Genomic DNA, 13,912 nt, shown 5'->3' with positions numbered 1-13,912 from the left:
GATAAGAATAGTGCTTATTTAATAGAATTTTTAAAATAATCAAATGAGGTGATCAATTAAAAAGTAAATAGAACACTTCCTATAACGGCCAGCAGAAAATATTTTTAGATGTTTTTGTTTTTATTTGATCATTTGCTCTACAATAGTTATTATCATTAAGGAAGTGGTCTGGTTTCAAATTCATTATAATTTGTATTATATATGTTTCTTGTGTGCTATTTTTAGAGGCTATATTCGTAAAAAGAATTGAAACACAACTCTTGTCCTCTGTGTTCTATGAGAGTAGAAATAATATACAAAGTTTTATTTATCTATTTTTATCAGCAGTATAGAGACCATTTAGAAAATTTTTCAGAGTATGCCTTAGAATTTATTATAAGTTCATTATGTTTTGGATTTCTATTTCTTCTTTAATAAATGTTGATAAATTTTGTTTTCTTAAATCATCTGTCACCTCATTTTCCAAATCACTTTCACAATAGTGCACAAAAAATTTCTTACAACTTTCCATTTTTTATTGCTAATTTATTCTTCATTAGAGGTGTGTATATGTGTTCTGTCCTTTTTTTCCATCCCACTTTTAGGCATGTTATTAGTAAAAGTGTACAATGATGATTTGGATACACAAGGCATCCAAAGCAACACAATTTTTTTTTTTTAAAATATATAGTTTCGAAGGTTTTGACCAGTTCCTAAAGAAAGTAAGTTTACAAATTAACGTCAGCCTCCTACCTAACACAAAGATTATTACAATAGTTCCACAATTTTTTGTAGCTCTGAATTACGTTTTAAGTGTTGCGCTCAGGTTACACCCTGAATACCACTTAACTTCACAGTAAACATATATAATACCATTAATTAATTTTCTTGGATACATTTAAAAGGTTAAATAGTTTATACAATTTCACACAGCTATGTAATTTTAACAGCTCCTCTAAAACTAAAGCAAGTAGCTTATTTGCATAGCAAGCAAAATGTTTTACACAACTATGTAATTTTAACAGCTCCTCTAAAACTAAAGCAAGTAGCTTATTTGCATAGCAAGCAAAATGTTTTATATATTTTTTCTCCTTTTAATCTACCACAAATACCTGACCTGAAAATGCAGGTTATCCTCCAAGTTGTCTTTTACTTTTAACGCTGAGCGTTTCTGCACATTCTTACCCAAAACCTCATGCTATGCTGATTTTCTCTTTTTTATTTTTCCACACTGCTTTTAATAAACACATGCCTCTGCAAATGTTGCTACTTCTGCCTAGAACAGGTTCCTTATGCAGTACATATAATAAGTTACAGTCCATTTTCAGATCTCTCAAAATCCAACTCAATAAATGTTTATTATTTATATTTTTAAGAGTTGGTTTTCTTTAACAACAAATGTCTAGGGCAGATCATTGGATTTAAATCTCAGCATTTTTAGAACAGATTTCTGAAACTGTGGGCTGTTTTAAAGTTTTTTAAAAAATTTATTTATTTTTAACTTAAGCCTAAAGTTTTTATTTTGTTTCCTTTTTTACAGAAAGGACATAATTATATTGTTACTGGGGTTCTAAAATTTAACTGAATATACAATATAGAGATATTTTATCCAAGTGATTGATTCTAATATTATTTAGGAAATGACAGTCACTATTTTGTGTAATACACTTTTTTAATCAGTGGGGCATTGTCTCAAATATTTTATGGCATCTGTCATAACACATTATTTCCTGTCTACTTTTAGTCTATTCTTTACTTGTATTAATTACCAATTACATATTATTCAATTATTTATAATCGCGTTGTCTGTTAAACTTAATAAAATTCATTTTCCCAAAGAGATATAAATTAAAAAGAATACATATCACCTGTTCAAAATGAAAAAAAAATCTACAATGTTGACAGAGCCAATGTCTTTCTGGTAAGAATGTAGTGAATATGTGGGTAAAATGTTTATGGAATGGTTTTGATCAAAAAATTAACAGTAGTACTAATAGATAGGTAATTGTCATTTTAAAAATTTTGTAATAAAAGCATGTAAAGTAGCTTTACCTCTGGTGCCTAATGTCACTGCTGAGTTATTTACAGGAAAAAAAATACCGAAAAGAGAAAAATTAAGATTTTTAACACATGTGTTCAGCACTACATTATTTATAGGAGATATGAAAATTCTAAATGTCATAATTAGATATAAAAATTAAGAGGCATTAGTTTGTTAAAGTAAGGTAAAAACACTGAAAAGTGTAGCAAAAGCATGATGAGTTGTAAATTTTAAGAGACAATTCATTCCTATGTAAAATGTGTAGACAAAATCTACAGAAACTCATAAAAATAAGTTTTAGTCATACTCTGCACTTAGGTGTGTTTTGTAATGTTAGATTTAATTTTAGAAATTAAATCATAGAAGGAATAATTTTACAGTGGAAAAGAATAATTTGTCAGCTAATGGCATTTTTTTCAGAAATACAAATATATTTATTTTACCAGTGTTGTTAAAAAAATTGTTTTTTATACAGATTGAGGTTCGAAATCGTCTCACGTGGATATTTTTTGTTAATTTTGAAAGTTCTCGTCAAAACATTAGATTTATCTACTTACAGAAATTGATTTTTTCATATCTTTCAACTATACTGAAGCTTTGGATTCCCAAATATTTTCATTATTTTAGTTCTTTTACCATATTCTCCTTATTGTAATCATATATTTTTTCTTTTCACGTTTTAAAACTTAAAAAAAAACAAACTAGATGCCGTGTGAGAATGAGTGAACCGACAAAACTTGGGAGGGGAGCAAATTTTAGATCGCTATTTGATAGTAAAAATTTAGTTTTTCCTTTATCTTGATTATATCAAAGAAATAGGAGTAAGTAAAGAATAAAATGAAAGTTAAAAAATATTTTGATTTTACATTTTCTTTAGACTTTTCTCTTTTCCTTTTCTATTCAACTGTTTTCGACTTCATAAATCTTCCTCATTCCCTACTTCCTCTGCGGCGCAGTCTCCGGTCACATCCGGGTTTTTTTACCTCCCGTATATCGGTTGCTCTGTCGCTCCCAACCGTTAAGCTTGCGCTCGCTGAGGGACGCCTCGAGGTGGGGCCTTATAAAAACAAGGAAGAAGGTACGGTATTCAGAATTTTTAAAACAGAATATAAATTTATGCCTCCGGAGAGAGTCCATAGGTATATTATGTTCTGTGGATGTGGAGACAACGGTGATTTTGACTTTGTAACTTTTTCTCGGGCTTTTTCAGTGTTTTAAAATTGCAGTAAATAGTGGGTATATAATTAAACATATGTATGACCTTATGATATTTGGGGGAGTTACTTATAGATCTATTTTCTGATGAATAGGTTTCTGATAACTTTTAAACTCCTCAACAATGTGTTCGGGGGCAGCAGTGGAAAGCCAGTGAAGTGTCCAAAATTCGTCCACGAACGGAGGCTTAGGGGGTGGCAAAAGGCACCAAAGTCAGCTGTGGCGGATAGTACTGACTAGAGAACCCCACAGTAGAGCTAAGAAATTCAGTGTGAACTTGGTTTATCTCACTCAAGTTGTGCCCGGTAATCTCTTATTTTTCATATAGAATGTCGAGCCGCCATTTTGTTTCATGTGTGCTTTATTTTTTTTACCGGTTTTTCTTTCTGAAAGATAGAGTCAAGATACTAAACCACTCTGATTAAGAACTTGCATTTTTAGTTATCAAATGTCAAAATGTTATTCGCTTACTAGAAAGTGTCAAATTTTAGTGTTCATTATAAATCACGTCACTTTAACCAATATTTGCTAAAGCCTATCTACATAATCATGTTTTAAATTTGCTTTAGTAAGAGCTTTAATTCCCTCGAATTTACTATTTCGTATTTTAAAAACCTTTGGAAATAGAAAATTACGTTAAATACTCTTAAATGATATTTTTTAAAAAATGGAAATTGCGGGGATGGGAATGTAAAATATGTTTAAGGTCTTTTTATGTACATTTCATGAACCTGCCTATATTAGTTGATGTGCAGAATCCAGAAATACTTTTTACCACTTATTTTAGACGAAAAAATCCACTATTTTTAGAAAGCGAAGCCTTATATGCTACAGCTAAAAAAGGTTGCACTAGTCTTCCAATCCAATTTTTACATGTAACTATTTGTCTCATACCTATAAAAAATGCACTGTTTATTAGGCCAGCGCTTATTCAACTATATGGTACAGATTTTTAAAAAATTTTAATTAGCTCGAGTAGGATACTTCACTTGAGTTTTAAAATGCCCTGTGTCATACAATTTGATTCTTTGGCTTATACTTTTTCTGTTCCATATATATTGATGTATATTTAACCACTTTACAGCACAATGGTGGAAGCAGATCGGCCTGGGAAGCTATTTATAGGAGGCCTCAATATCGACACCAATGAAAAGGCCCTTGAAGCAGTATTTGGGAAGTATGGTCCCATAATAGAAGGTAACTCTTAGAACCAACATACATATGTGCTCAAAGTAAATATACATTAAATATACACTATTGACAGCTCAATTTTATTTTCTGTTCTTGATACTTGTATGAGCATTGTTTTTAAGTTTCTGTTATATATTAGGAAAGCATTCATAGCAGTGAGTTAAAAGTTCTGTCTAACAGTCTGTTAATACTGAAAGCAAAGTAACAGCAATGAATGTATCCTGGAAACAGGGCATGAAATAAGATAAGATAGGCTAACCATAGAGTTTATTTACTATAGATATTAGTGTACTAATTCTAATGATATAAAATGTAAGGCTTTTTTAAAAAAATAATTTTCAAAAGATACTTATTATGCTGTGTCCAGGAATTCAAATTAAGTTAAGAGAGACTTGTAAGAAATTGTGAAAGTATGGATAATTTTGAAAATATGAAAAGTTCAGTTTTAGGGAATAGTAAATTTAAAAGGTTTACACGTATTACAGTTCTTCTGATGAAGGATCGAGAAACAAACAGGTCCAGGGGCTTTGCTTTTATTACATTTGAGAACCCTGAAGATGCTAAGGATGCTACCAAGGATATGAATGGAAAGGTAAACATTTTTTAATAATGTTCATGTTCTGTATTAATGAATGAAATAGTCTTTTTCCTCATGGATCTTAAAATCTAGTGAGTATGTGTCTCCTATATCTTTTAAAGTTTTCAGTGATTCTATTAAATAAGAATTTCTTAATATGCACTCAAGATCACTCCATTCTGGACTCTTTTTGGCTTATTTTTTCTTAGATTATCTCAATATGTTTTACAGTTATTTTATTTGTTAAGCTATCTCCAATATTTACTGCTATGTTAAGCCTTGGGTTTTTATTTTAGACTTGTCAGGGATGACTCTTCCCTCACAAATTAAAAGGTCTCCTTCAAAAACAAGTTGCATATTTGCTCCATTTTATCTCTTCTCCATCATATATATAAGTAATATCCTCTTATACTAATTATATAATATGATGTTATTGATACTATCTTTAATATTTATAGTCCTTGGACGGTAAACTAATTAAAGTAGAGCAAGCCAACAAACCAACTTTTCAAAGTGGTGGCAGACGGAGGCCACCATTTCCTTCAAGAAACAGAGGCCATCCAAGAGTTCTGAGATGTGGAAGAGGAGGAAGTGGAGGAGCAAGAGGACGTCCTTCACGTGGAGGACACTTGGGTAATGTTTTAAAATTTAAGGATGCAATCATAAGACAAAAGCTAAGTTTGAATGTGCAGAAATACCTCAAATTCTATATACTTTTTAAGCAAAGTAAACAATTAAGATTCAATATATGAGGAATTAACATTGATAAAATGATTTCTAAGAGCTAAATAATTACTACAGGTATAGAAACGATTGAAATAGTTAATGTGCAAAACAATCTTAATCACCTTGCAACAAAATGACATAAATTTCAAACTAAATTGTCTTTTTTACCATTGCTTCTGTTTTCTATATTCACATCAACCATTTTTCTACAGAACTAATTTCTGTTAATCATATGTTAGAATTTTTTACTTTGAGACTAAGAACTTCGTATAAGTTTATATTTATGACTGATAAAAAGCAATTAAAATACAATCTTTTTTTGTTCTGAGGATAACATCATTGCATTATAAAAATATTAGGGAATCTTGAAAAATACCCATTGGCAAATAAAAATCATTTGCAATACCCACAATTCAGGGATATACACTTCATATTTTAGGTTTAACCTTGAAATGTTTGTGTTTGGTGAATACATGTACAAACAAATTTCTATCATTTTGATAGGAAGGTTTTTACCTGGATCTGTTATAATGAACTCTGCGTTTGGGGAAATACCTAAAGGAACTATCTAGAGCTTTTCTTAGATTCTCAAAGGTATCTCTCTGATGCAGGAAAAGACTAAAAACCACAGCTTCACAACATGTATGTATCTTTCTTTGTGTTGGAGAATGAGTTCCTGAAAAGGCATTTATGACCTTTTTCCATAGAAATCTTTTTTTCCTGTTAGGTTTAACGGAAAGGCACTTTTCATTTCGATAATATCCAAGTATCAGGCAAACTTTGTTTTACAGGTTAACCAGTCTTCTCAAATCAGATTTAGCTTCTGTTTTTTATTAGATGTGATTTTTAGGAAATGTTTCCTTATGTGTAGTTGCAGGGTTTGCCCCCACTTTAAGATAATTTTCACTATGTTTTTGAGAAAAGTTTATCAATTTACTATAATTCATATTCTACCATAAATACAGATATTAATTTATTTTTTTAACTGTGACAGTATTGGAGAATTGGAATATATCTCAACATTTTTCTAGATTGAAAGGTAAAACATTTTTAATTAATATGTATTTCTTAAGTATCCTTAAAATTGAGCAGAACACAGTCTTTTTCATTGATAGGACTATTTTGTAAAGAAATTGTAGGAATTGTAACTTAGTCTTTTAGAGAATGAATTTTTCTGATGCATCTTCTGTTTCTTTAATACTTTGAATTATGCTTGTGATACATTTTTAAAAGTTTTCTTGACATTAGTCTTAGATGAACTATCACCATTTCCTCCTATGTTTTTAAAGACCATTCTTGAATTTAATTTATATTTTTCTGCACCTAATTAATTCTCTGCAAATCTGTTTCTTTCACCAATATAAAATGTGTCTTGAATTTTCTTAGGTTTATCCAAACTGACTTTTACAATGAGTATGTGAATTGTATTGTCACATAAAGAGAAAACTTTATTAATTTAGACTAATATGAATACCTAAGATCATGCTACTGTTTAGTAAATATTTATAAACAGTAACTGAAACTTGATGATTTAAAAATGTTTACTTAACTAAAAGGATGTTATTTAAACACAGATGATGGTGGATATGCTCTTAATCTCAACATGAGTTCTTCCAGGGGACCCTTTCCAATTAAAAGGGGTCCATCTTCAAGAAGTGGAGGACCTCCTCCTAAAAGATCTGCCCCTTCTGCTCCAGGGCAAAATAATAGTGGGATGGGAAGACGAGGTAAGTGTTAGATAAGGAAAAAACAGTATTTTTTAATGAAGGAAAATGAACTGTTTAAACTGAATGCTTAACTTTAAATTCAGCAAGCAAAATGGAAGTATGTGGGAGTATTTACTCATCACTAAGTTATTTATTGATTCATGGTAAAGAAATAACCATGTAATTCTTCAGCTTCTAATTATAGATGCAGTAGGTAGTTAACACTACAGTAAACATTCCTTTTAAGTCCATGTTTGATATAGAGTACCTCAATTTTTAAAGTTCCTGAAAATACTCTGGTTAATAGGCCTTTTCACATGGCTTAATAAAAATTCCATGAAAACCAGGGTCTCGTGAGAGGATATTCTGATCAGTAGCATAGTTGGACAACCTGTATTTTGACAACTTGGTCAAATAGAGAAACTGAAACTTGCCTTATGAATTATTTTTTCCTTTGGGGCATGATGGCACTTTAGTGATTTTATATTAAATGCAGATGTTGGTGGGTACATTCTTAATGTCAACATGAGTTCTTCCAGAAGATCCTTACAAATAGTTCCCTATTCTAAAAGATAGTAGAAAGTTCAGTTTTAAGGCCATAATGTTTATGTGCAAAGCAGTGGTTTTGGTTGTATGAAAACAGGAAGAAATATGTAAATACACACTAGATATATTTTCTGCTTCCAACAGTCATCTTGTTGGGAACAAAATATCTAGAATAAAGAAGGCTTAACCAGTAGGAAATAAGTATTTTGTCACTTAGCTGAAAAGAGATCAGTGTGGGCTTAAATGGTATTTAAAAATAAAATTAAGGCTTGAAAGGTGGAATTGAAGGAGTTAAACATTTTAAGTTGAGAGGAAATGATAGAAGTGCACTTACTTGTGAAATTTATAGAGGACATAAATTAATCATTAAGAACGGTACAGAAATGTTATAAACTCTAATTGTAAAAGATTTTAAAGCCTTAAAACATGAGATGAATAAAATTTAAGAACAGAAAATACATTTTGAAAAGGAGACCTTTGATCCTAGATTGAACAGAGAAGGAAGTAAAAGGATTTAGTGGTCTAAGAGACAACTTTAGTTCTCTTAACTGTAGAATTTTTGTCTCACCCTTAATACAGTATAAACTTGAAACTTCACTAAATTAGAAGATATATTGTTATACTGCTTGCCTAAGAGTTGTTTCTAAGTCCTCTTGCTTTTTTTAATCTGATTTCACTTATATGTGGAGTCTGAAAAATAAAATAAGTGAACAAAGCAGAAACAGACTCATAGATAGAGAGAATATTTTAATGGTTGCCAGAAGGGAGGGGTGTAGGAGCTAGGTGAAAAAGGTGAAGGGGTTAAGAAATACAAATTGGTAGTTAGAAAATAGTCACGAGGATTTAAAATACAGTATAGAGAATATAGTCAGTAATATTGTAATGGCTGTGTATGGTGTTAGGTGGGTATCAAATTTATCGTGATAATCACTTAAGTTATAAAATGTATAATCATTATGTTGTCTACCTAAAACTAATATAATATTGAATGTCATCTATAATTGAAAAAAAAATTAAAAAATTTAATAAGTACAGTATGGCTCTTGATTTCAAAATACACAGTAAACCTATATTTTCTCATTAGTAGATTAGTTAGAGAACAAATGATAAAAGACTGACTTTTAGGAATTAGGAATAAGAGTCTGCACAGACAGATTATTTTGAGTGAAAATTTCATAGTTTGAAAGAGTTAATGCTCTTAAAATGCCATCAAATTGTATTGTCAATATGCAGGAGAAATCTATATTGCTATCATTACTAAGGTGAAGCTTGTACATTCAAATTTTTTAGCATATGAGGTCAACCACTTGGTGACAAATTATAAAATATATGTAAACAATTTGACATGAAGTAGTCCAGTAAAAATACTAATACAACAAAGAGTATTCTGGACAGTGTTAGAATATATACAGGTAAAGGACAGGAATATATGGAATTATTCTGAGACCTAAAAATGGTTGAAAGAATAGCGTAAAAAGACTAAGTGGGAAACTAGATTTTGAAATTATGATAACAGGACTTAGTATTATGGTGCCTGAGGAGCAAGTGGAAGGTTTTACTCCACTGGTGCTATTACAAAACTTAAATGTTGAAAAGAATAATTAGTTGTAATGGGACCATTATAAGAAAAAGTACATTAAGCAATAAAAGCAATAGTGAGTTTAAGAGACTTCGAGGTGATTGAAGGAAGAGAGGAACAAGAAAGATGTAGAGAGGGAGAAAAGCTGACCTAAGAGATTTAAAAAGATGTAATCAGATTGAATATATGAAAGTATTTGTCAAAATTATATTTAGATCAAATTTTTGAGAGATATTACCTACTGATGATAAAGATTATATGAAGTATATGGGGAGGGGAAGATGTCAGAAGATAAAACATTGATGAATAACATTCAACAAAAATGAGCATAAATAGAATCAAATTTTTAAATATTTTGGAAAGAGGAAAATAGTTTTGATTTTTATTTGAAACAGTACAGTCAATTTGAGATTCTTAATGTAAGCATTTTAAAATTAAAGGTCCAGTGTCACGTGGGAGAGAAAATTATGGAGTTCCTCCACGTAGAGAGCCATTCTCTTCCAGGAGAAAATACTGGATGTCACCAAGGGATGATGGTTATGCTACTAAAGAAAGGTAAAGGAAAACAAAAAATGTGAACTGTTAAATCATAGTTGATATTATTTTTTGTTGAGATGCAATCTGTCTACCTTAAAATTAAACATGTTAAAATGAATGATTGAGCAGCACTCATAGCGTTATTCTGCCATCATCTCTGTGCAGGTTCAAAACATTTTCATCTCCCCAAAATAAAATGCTCTACTTATTGAGCAGTCACTCCCACTTTTTTCCCTGTCAATTTTCTTATTCTGGAAATAACATACTCGTGGAATCAAACAATATGTGACCTTTTGTATCTGGCTTCTTGTTAGCAGAAATGTTCCAGGGATCAGCCATGTTGTAGCAATACATGACAGGTACTGATTTTATGGCTGATTAAATATTCCATTGTAGGTATAGTTAACAGTTTTTCATTTGTCTGGTTATTTCTACCATAGTACTATTGTGACATTCACGTACAAGTATTTGAGTACCTGTTTTGAATTTTGGAGGCATCTACGGTCATACTGTAATTCTGTTTAATTTCCTTAAGGAACCTCCAGTTTTTTCCACAGTAGTTGTATCATTTACTTTTCTGTCGTCAATATATAGGATTCCATTCTCTCTACATCTTAACTCTATACGTATACACACACACATACACACACACTTTTTTTAATTGTAGCTAACTTAGGAGTAAAGTAGTTGCTTGTTGACTGTTTATCTTTGGAGAAAAGTACATTTAGGTTTTTTGTCTGTTTAAAATGTTTTGTCTTTTTGTTTACGTTTTATTAAAATATATTCTTCTGAATATTGGAAGGCACATCTTAAAATATTTGCTGCTTTATTTATTTATCCAAGCAGAGATTATCCCAGTTTTCGAGACACCAAGGATTATGCTCCACCACCTAGAGATTATGCATACCGTGACTATGGCCATTCAGGTGCTCGGGATGAACATTCTTCTAGAAGATACAGGTAATAAATTTTTCTATTATTAAATAGTTCCTTGCACTTCTTGATTTGGACACTAGTTAATAACGTTTATTTTTTTTTAATTTAGTGATCGTGATGGGTATGGTGGGGGTCGTGATAGAGATTATTCTGAACATCCAAGTGGAGGCTCTTACAGAGATTCATATGAGAGCTATGGTAAGAGTCCAGTTTTGAATTGTAAATCACAGAATTAGATTTAATAGGCCAGACTGTTGATTACTCTAATATTACTTCCAATTCCACAAAAGGAAAACTATCTAATATGGACTTTTCATAGTTTGAAGGTCTTTGAATTATGGCCTTAAGAGCTCTTTTAAACTACTAGATTAAGTTTAAGGGTGAATTGGAAGTGTCATCTATTTTCCTCATCAAAGAAAAGGTATTTTAAACAGTATGAAGCATAGGAACAATATGAAAGTCAGAATTTCAGCCCATTTTCAGATAATGTGACTAAGCATTTGCTTTAAAATAAGTTACTTAGCTAACACTATTACCCTTAAACTTCCTGTTAAATAAATTTAAAATTCCTAGGTGACTGCAGCATAGTTGATATCTTAGCAGAGGAGAAAAATATTTTGTAATGTAGTTTAAGTTTGTTATTTGATCATTGACTTTACAGGTAACTCTCGTGGCATACCACCAGCACGAGGGCCTCCTCTGACTTATGGTGGAAGTGGTCGCTATGATCATTATTATAGCAGTACACGAAATGGATATGGTGGAGGTCGTGAAAATTTCTCAAGCAGCAGAAGTGATATCTATATAAGTGGTCGTGAGCATTCTGGCAGACGAGAGAGAGGGTATCCACCATCTGTGGATAGAGTGTATTCTGCTCCTCGTGAATCATATTATGGCTCAAGTTATAGGGCTTCCAGAGGAGATCGTGGGGGACGCCGATCTGAAAGAGGAGGCCGAAACAGATATTAAAAATAATACTCAGTTATGTACCAAATTTTTTTTTCAAAGAGAAAATATAAATGCTATTTCTGTTACTTGTTTACTACTAAGAGAAAAGCGTTGATTTAGGTAAATACATGCATTTCCTTCCCATGAATTTTTAGGTAAGATGGAAAAGTGGAATTATTCAAAGTAATTTCGTAATTGTTAATTTTAATTAAAAAATAGAAGTTAACTGTTTAAATTTAATGTCTGTATTGTTAAAATTTCAGAGTAAAAATTCCCACAAGCTGCTGTTCCATGTCTGATTTTACTCCTGAGTTAAGCATGAATGCAATATGGAGGGTGGATTACTCTGTCTAAAATTTCCTTTTGTGTCTTTGAACATAAATGCATACAAAATTAAACAATATATTACATTTTCACTGGCAAGCTGGACTTGTTTTCCAATTTAGTAGACAATTATATATTCATCCTTGAAAAGCTAAATGTATAAAAGGTTTGAGAAGTCTCCAACTAGTCTACAAAACAATATTTGCCTTATAACTGGTATTTGTGTGTATCCCCCTTAAGGAATAGTATGTCGAAAGAAAAAATAGGTATGAAATGACATGAAAGTTTTAAGAAACAAAATTAGGCATCCATTTCTTAACACATTTGAAGCAGCAGATGAGTAAAGTGCTAATAACAGTAAAGAAGCCAGATTTTCCACTTAAAACTGAACGAATTAACTTCGAGTATATAAATGAAATAAAAGTGCCCTGGTTATAAAAATTTTGAAAAATAAGTGTTTTGTTTTAGGAATAACTCATTAACTTTATCTTGGAATATGTGAAAATTAATGTAACTCAAAGGGTTTAATAATTACGTTCTTACAAATTTGAAATTATCTGGAAGGGTTAGGATTTTTATCAGTATATTTAAGTGAAGATAATGAATAAGAATACTTAAAAAAACTCCTTTTTGGAAACGTATAAAGTTTTAGCAAGTCTGCCACATTGTGAGTTTGAGTTAGCAAATTTAGCACAAAGTTCTGTGGTTTCTTAAAAGTATTCTTTTAACGGAATGGTACTAAGTGAAAGCCAAAAGAAAACTTAGATACTGGAACATCAGAAGTGAAGGAAATTTAAAATCTAGTATATATTAGAACATCAAATGAGTAAGAAAGGAAAGGTGAAACAAACAAGCTAAGTTTAGAATCTGATCAAAACCAAACCAGTTTTTCTGATTATACAGCTTAATGACATATATTTTTAAAGTTCCAATGTTTATCATTTTGTGATCTTTAAAAATATAGACTAATCTGGAAGAAGGAAGGACTACTTTTAATAGGTAAATAGTGATGGAGAGTAATAGGAACACTTGAAGTAATTGAGAAACCAACAGGATGAAAGTATTTTTCAGAAGAGCCATTGCCACTTCTGAATGAGAGAATATATTTGCAATTAATGTCTCCAATAAGGGGCTAATATCCAAAATATATTTAAAAACTCACAACTGAAAACAATCCAGTTACATGGACAGAGGACTTGAACAGACATTTCTCCCAAGAAGACATAAATAGCCAACAGACATTAAAAGAGGCTCAGCTTCACTAGCTATTAGAGAATAGCTCACTGAGAGCTGGGCGGTGGGGTTACGCTTCCTGCCTTCCTGCGGGGCACAAGCTGGGAAGTGCCCCTGCTGTGGAGGAGGAAGGAGGAAAAATATTCTCTTTCCGAGAATTGAACCTGGACACCCTGGATAAAGCACTGAAACTAAACCTCAAGATGACAGTGCTAGCTGTGCCTGAGTCTGAAAGTGCGGTACTCACCCTGAGAGGGGTGCACGTGCGCCCTGTGGTGGGGCGCCTGCTGGGAAGGCACAAGAGCGGGGACGAGAGCATGGATCTGGGCCCGGCACTGCTGAAACAGGCGACTGCAGAAGGGATCTGGGTCCCC

General features: G+C 31.7%; 1 protein-coding gene across 1 annotated transcript; it reads left to right on the top strand.

Moving 5' to 3' along the window:
- The first annotated feature begins 4,323 nt into the window (after nt 1-4,323).
- Nucleotides 4,324-12,002, top strand: LOC102888397 (RNA-binding motif protein, X chromosome). Its single transcript, XM_006908334.1, has 8 exons — nt 4,324-4,432; nt 4,912-5,018; nt 5,462-5,636; nt 7,304-7,456; nt 10,001-10,115; nt 10,932-11,057; nt 11,143-11,231; nt 11,695-12,002. The coding sequence occupies exons 1-8, from the start codon at nt 4,324-4,326 to the stop codon at nt 12,000-12,002; spliced, it is 1,182 nt and encodes a 393-aa protein (XP_006908396.1).
- The last annotated feature ends 1,910 nt before the right edge of the window (nt 12,003-13,912 follow it).

This window comes from Pteropus alecto, unplaced genomic scaffold (genome assembly GCF_000325575.1).
Source record: "Pteropus alecto unplaced genomic scaffold, ASM32557v1 scaffold453, whole genome shotgun sequence".
NCBI classification, from domain to species: Eukaryota; Metazoa; Chordata; class Mammalia; order Chiroptera; family Pteropodidae; genus Pteropus; species Pteropus alecto.
Note: the sequence above shows the minus strand (reverse complement) of the source record. Positions and strands in the feature narration are given on the sequence as shown.

Coding starts and splice junctions, on each gene's coding strand:
- LOC102888397 (XM_006908334.1), top strand. CDS start 4,324: ATGGTGGAAGCAGATCGGCCTGGGAAGCTATTTATAGGAGGCCTCAAT. Junction 4,433..4,911: donor GTATGGTCCCATAATAGAAG/GTAACTCTTAGA, acceptor CACGTATTACAG/TTCTTCTGATGAAGGATCGA. Junction 7,457..10,000: donor TAGTGGGATGGGAAGACGAG/GTAAGTGTTAGA, acceptor TTAAAATTAAAG/GTCCAGTGTCACGTGGGAGA.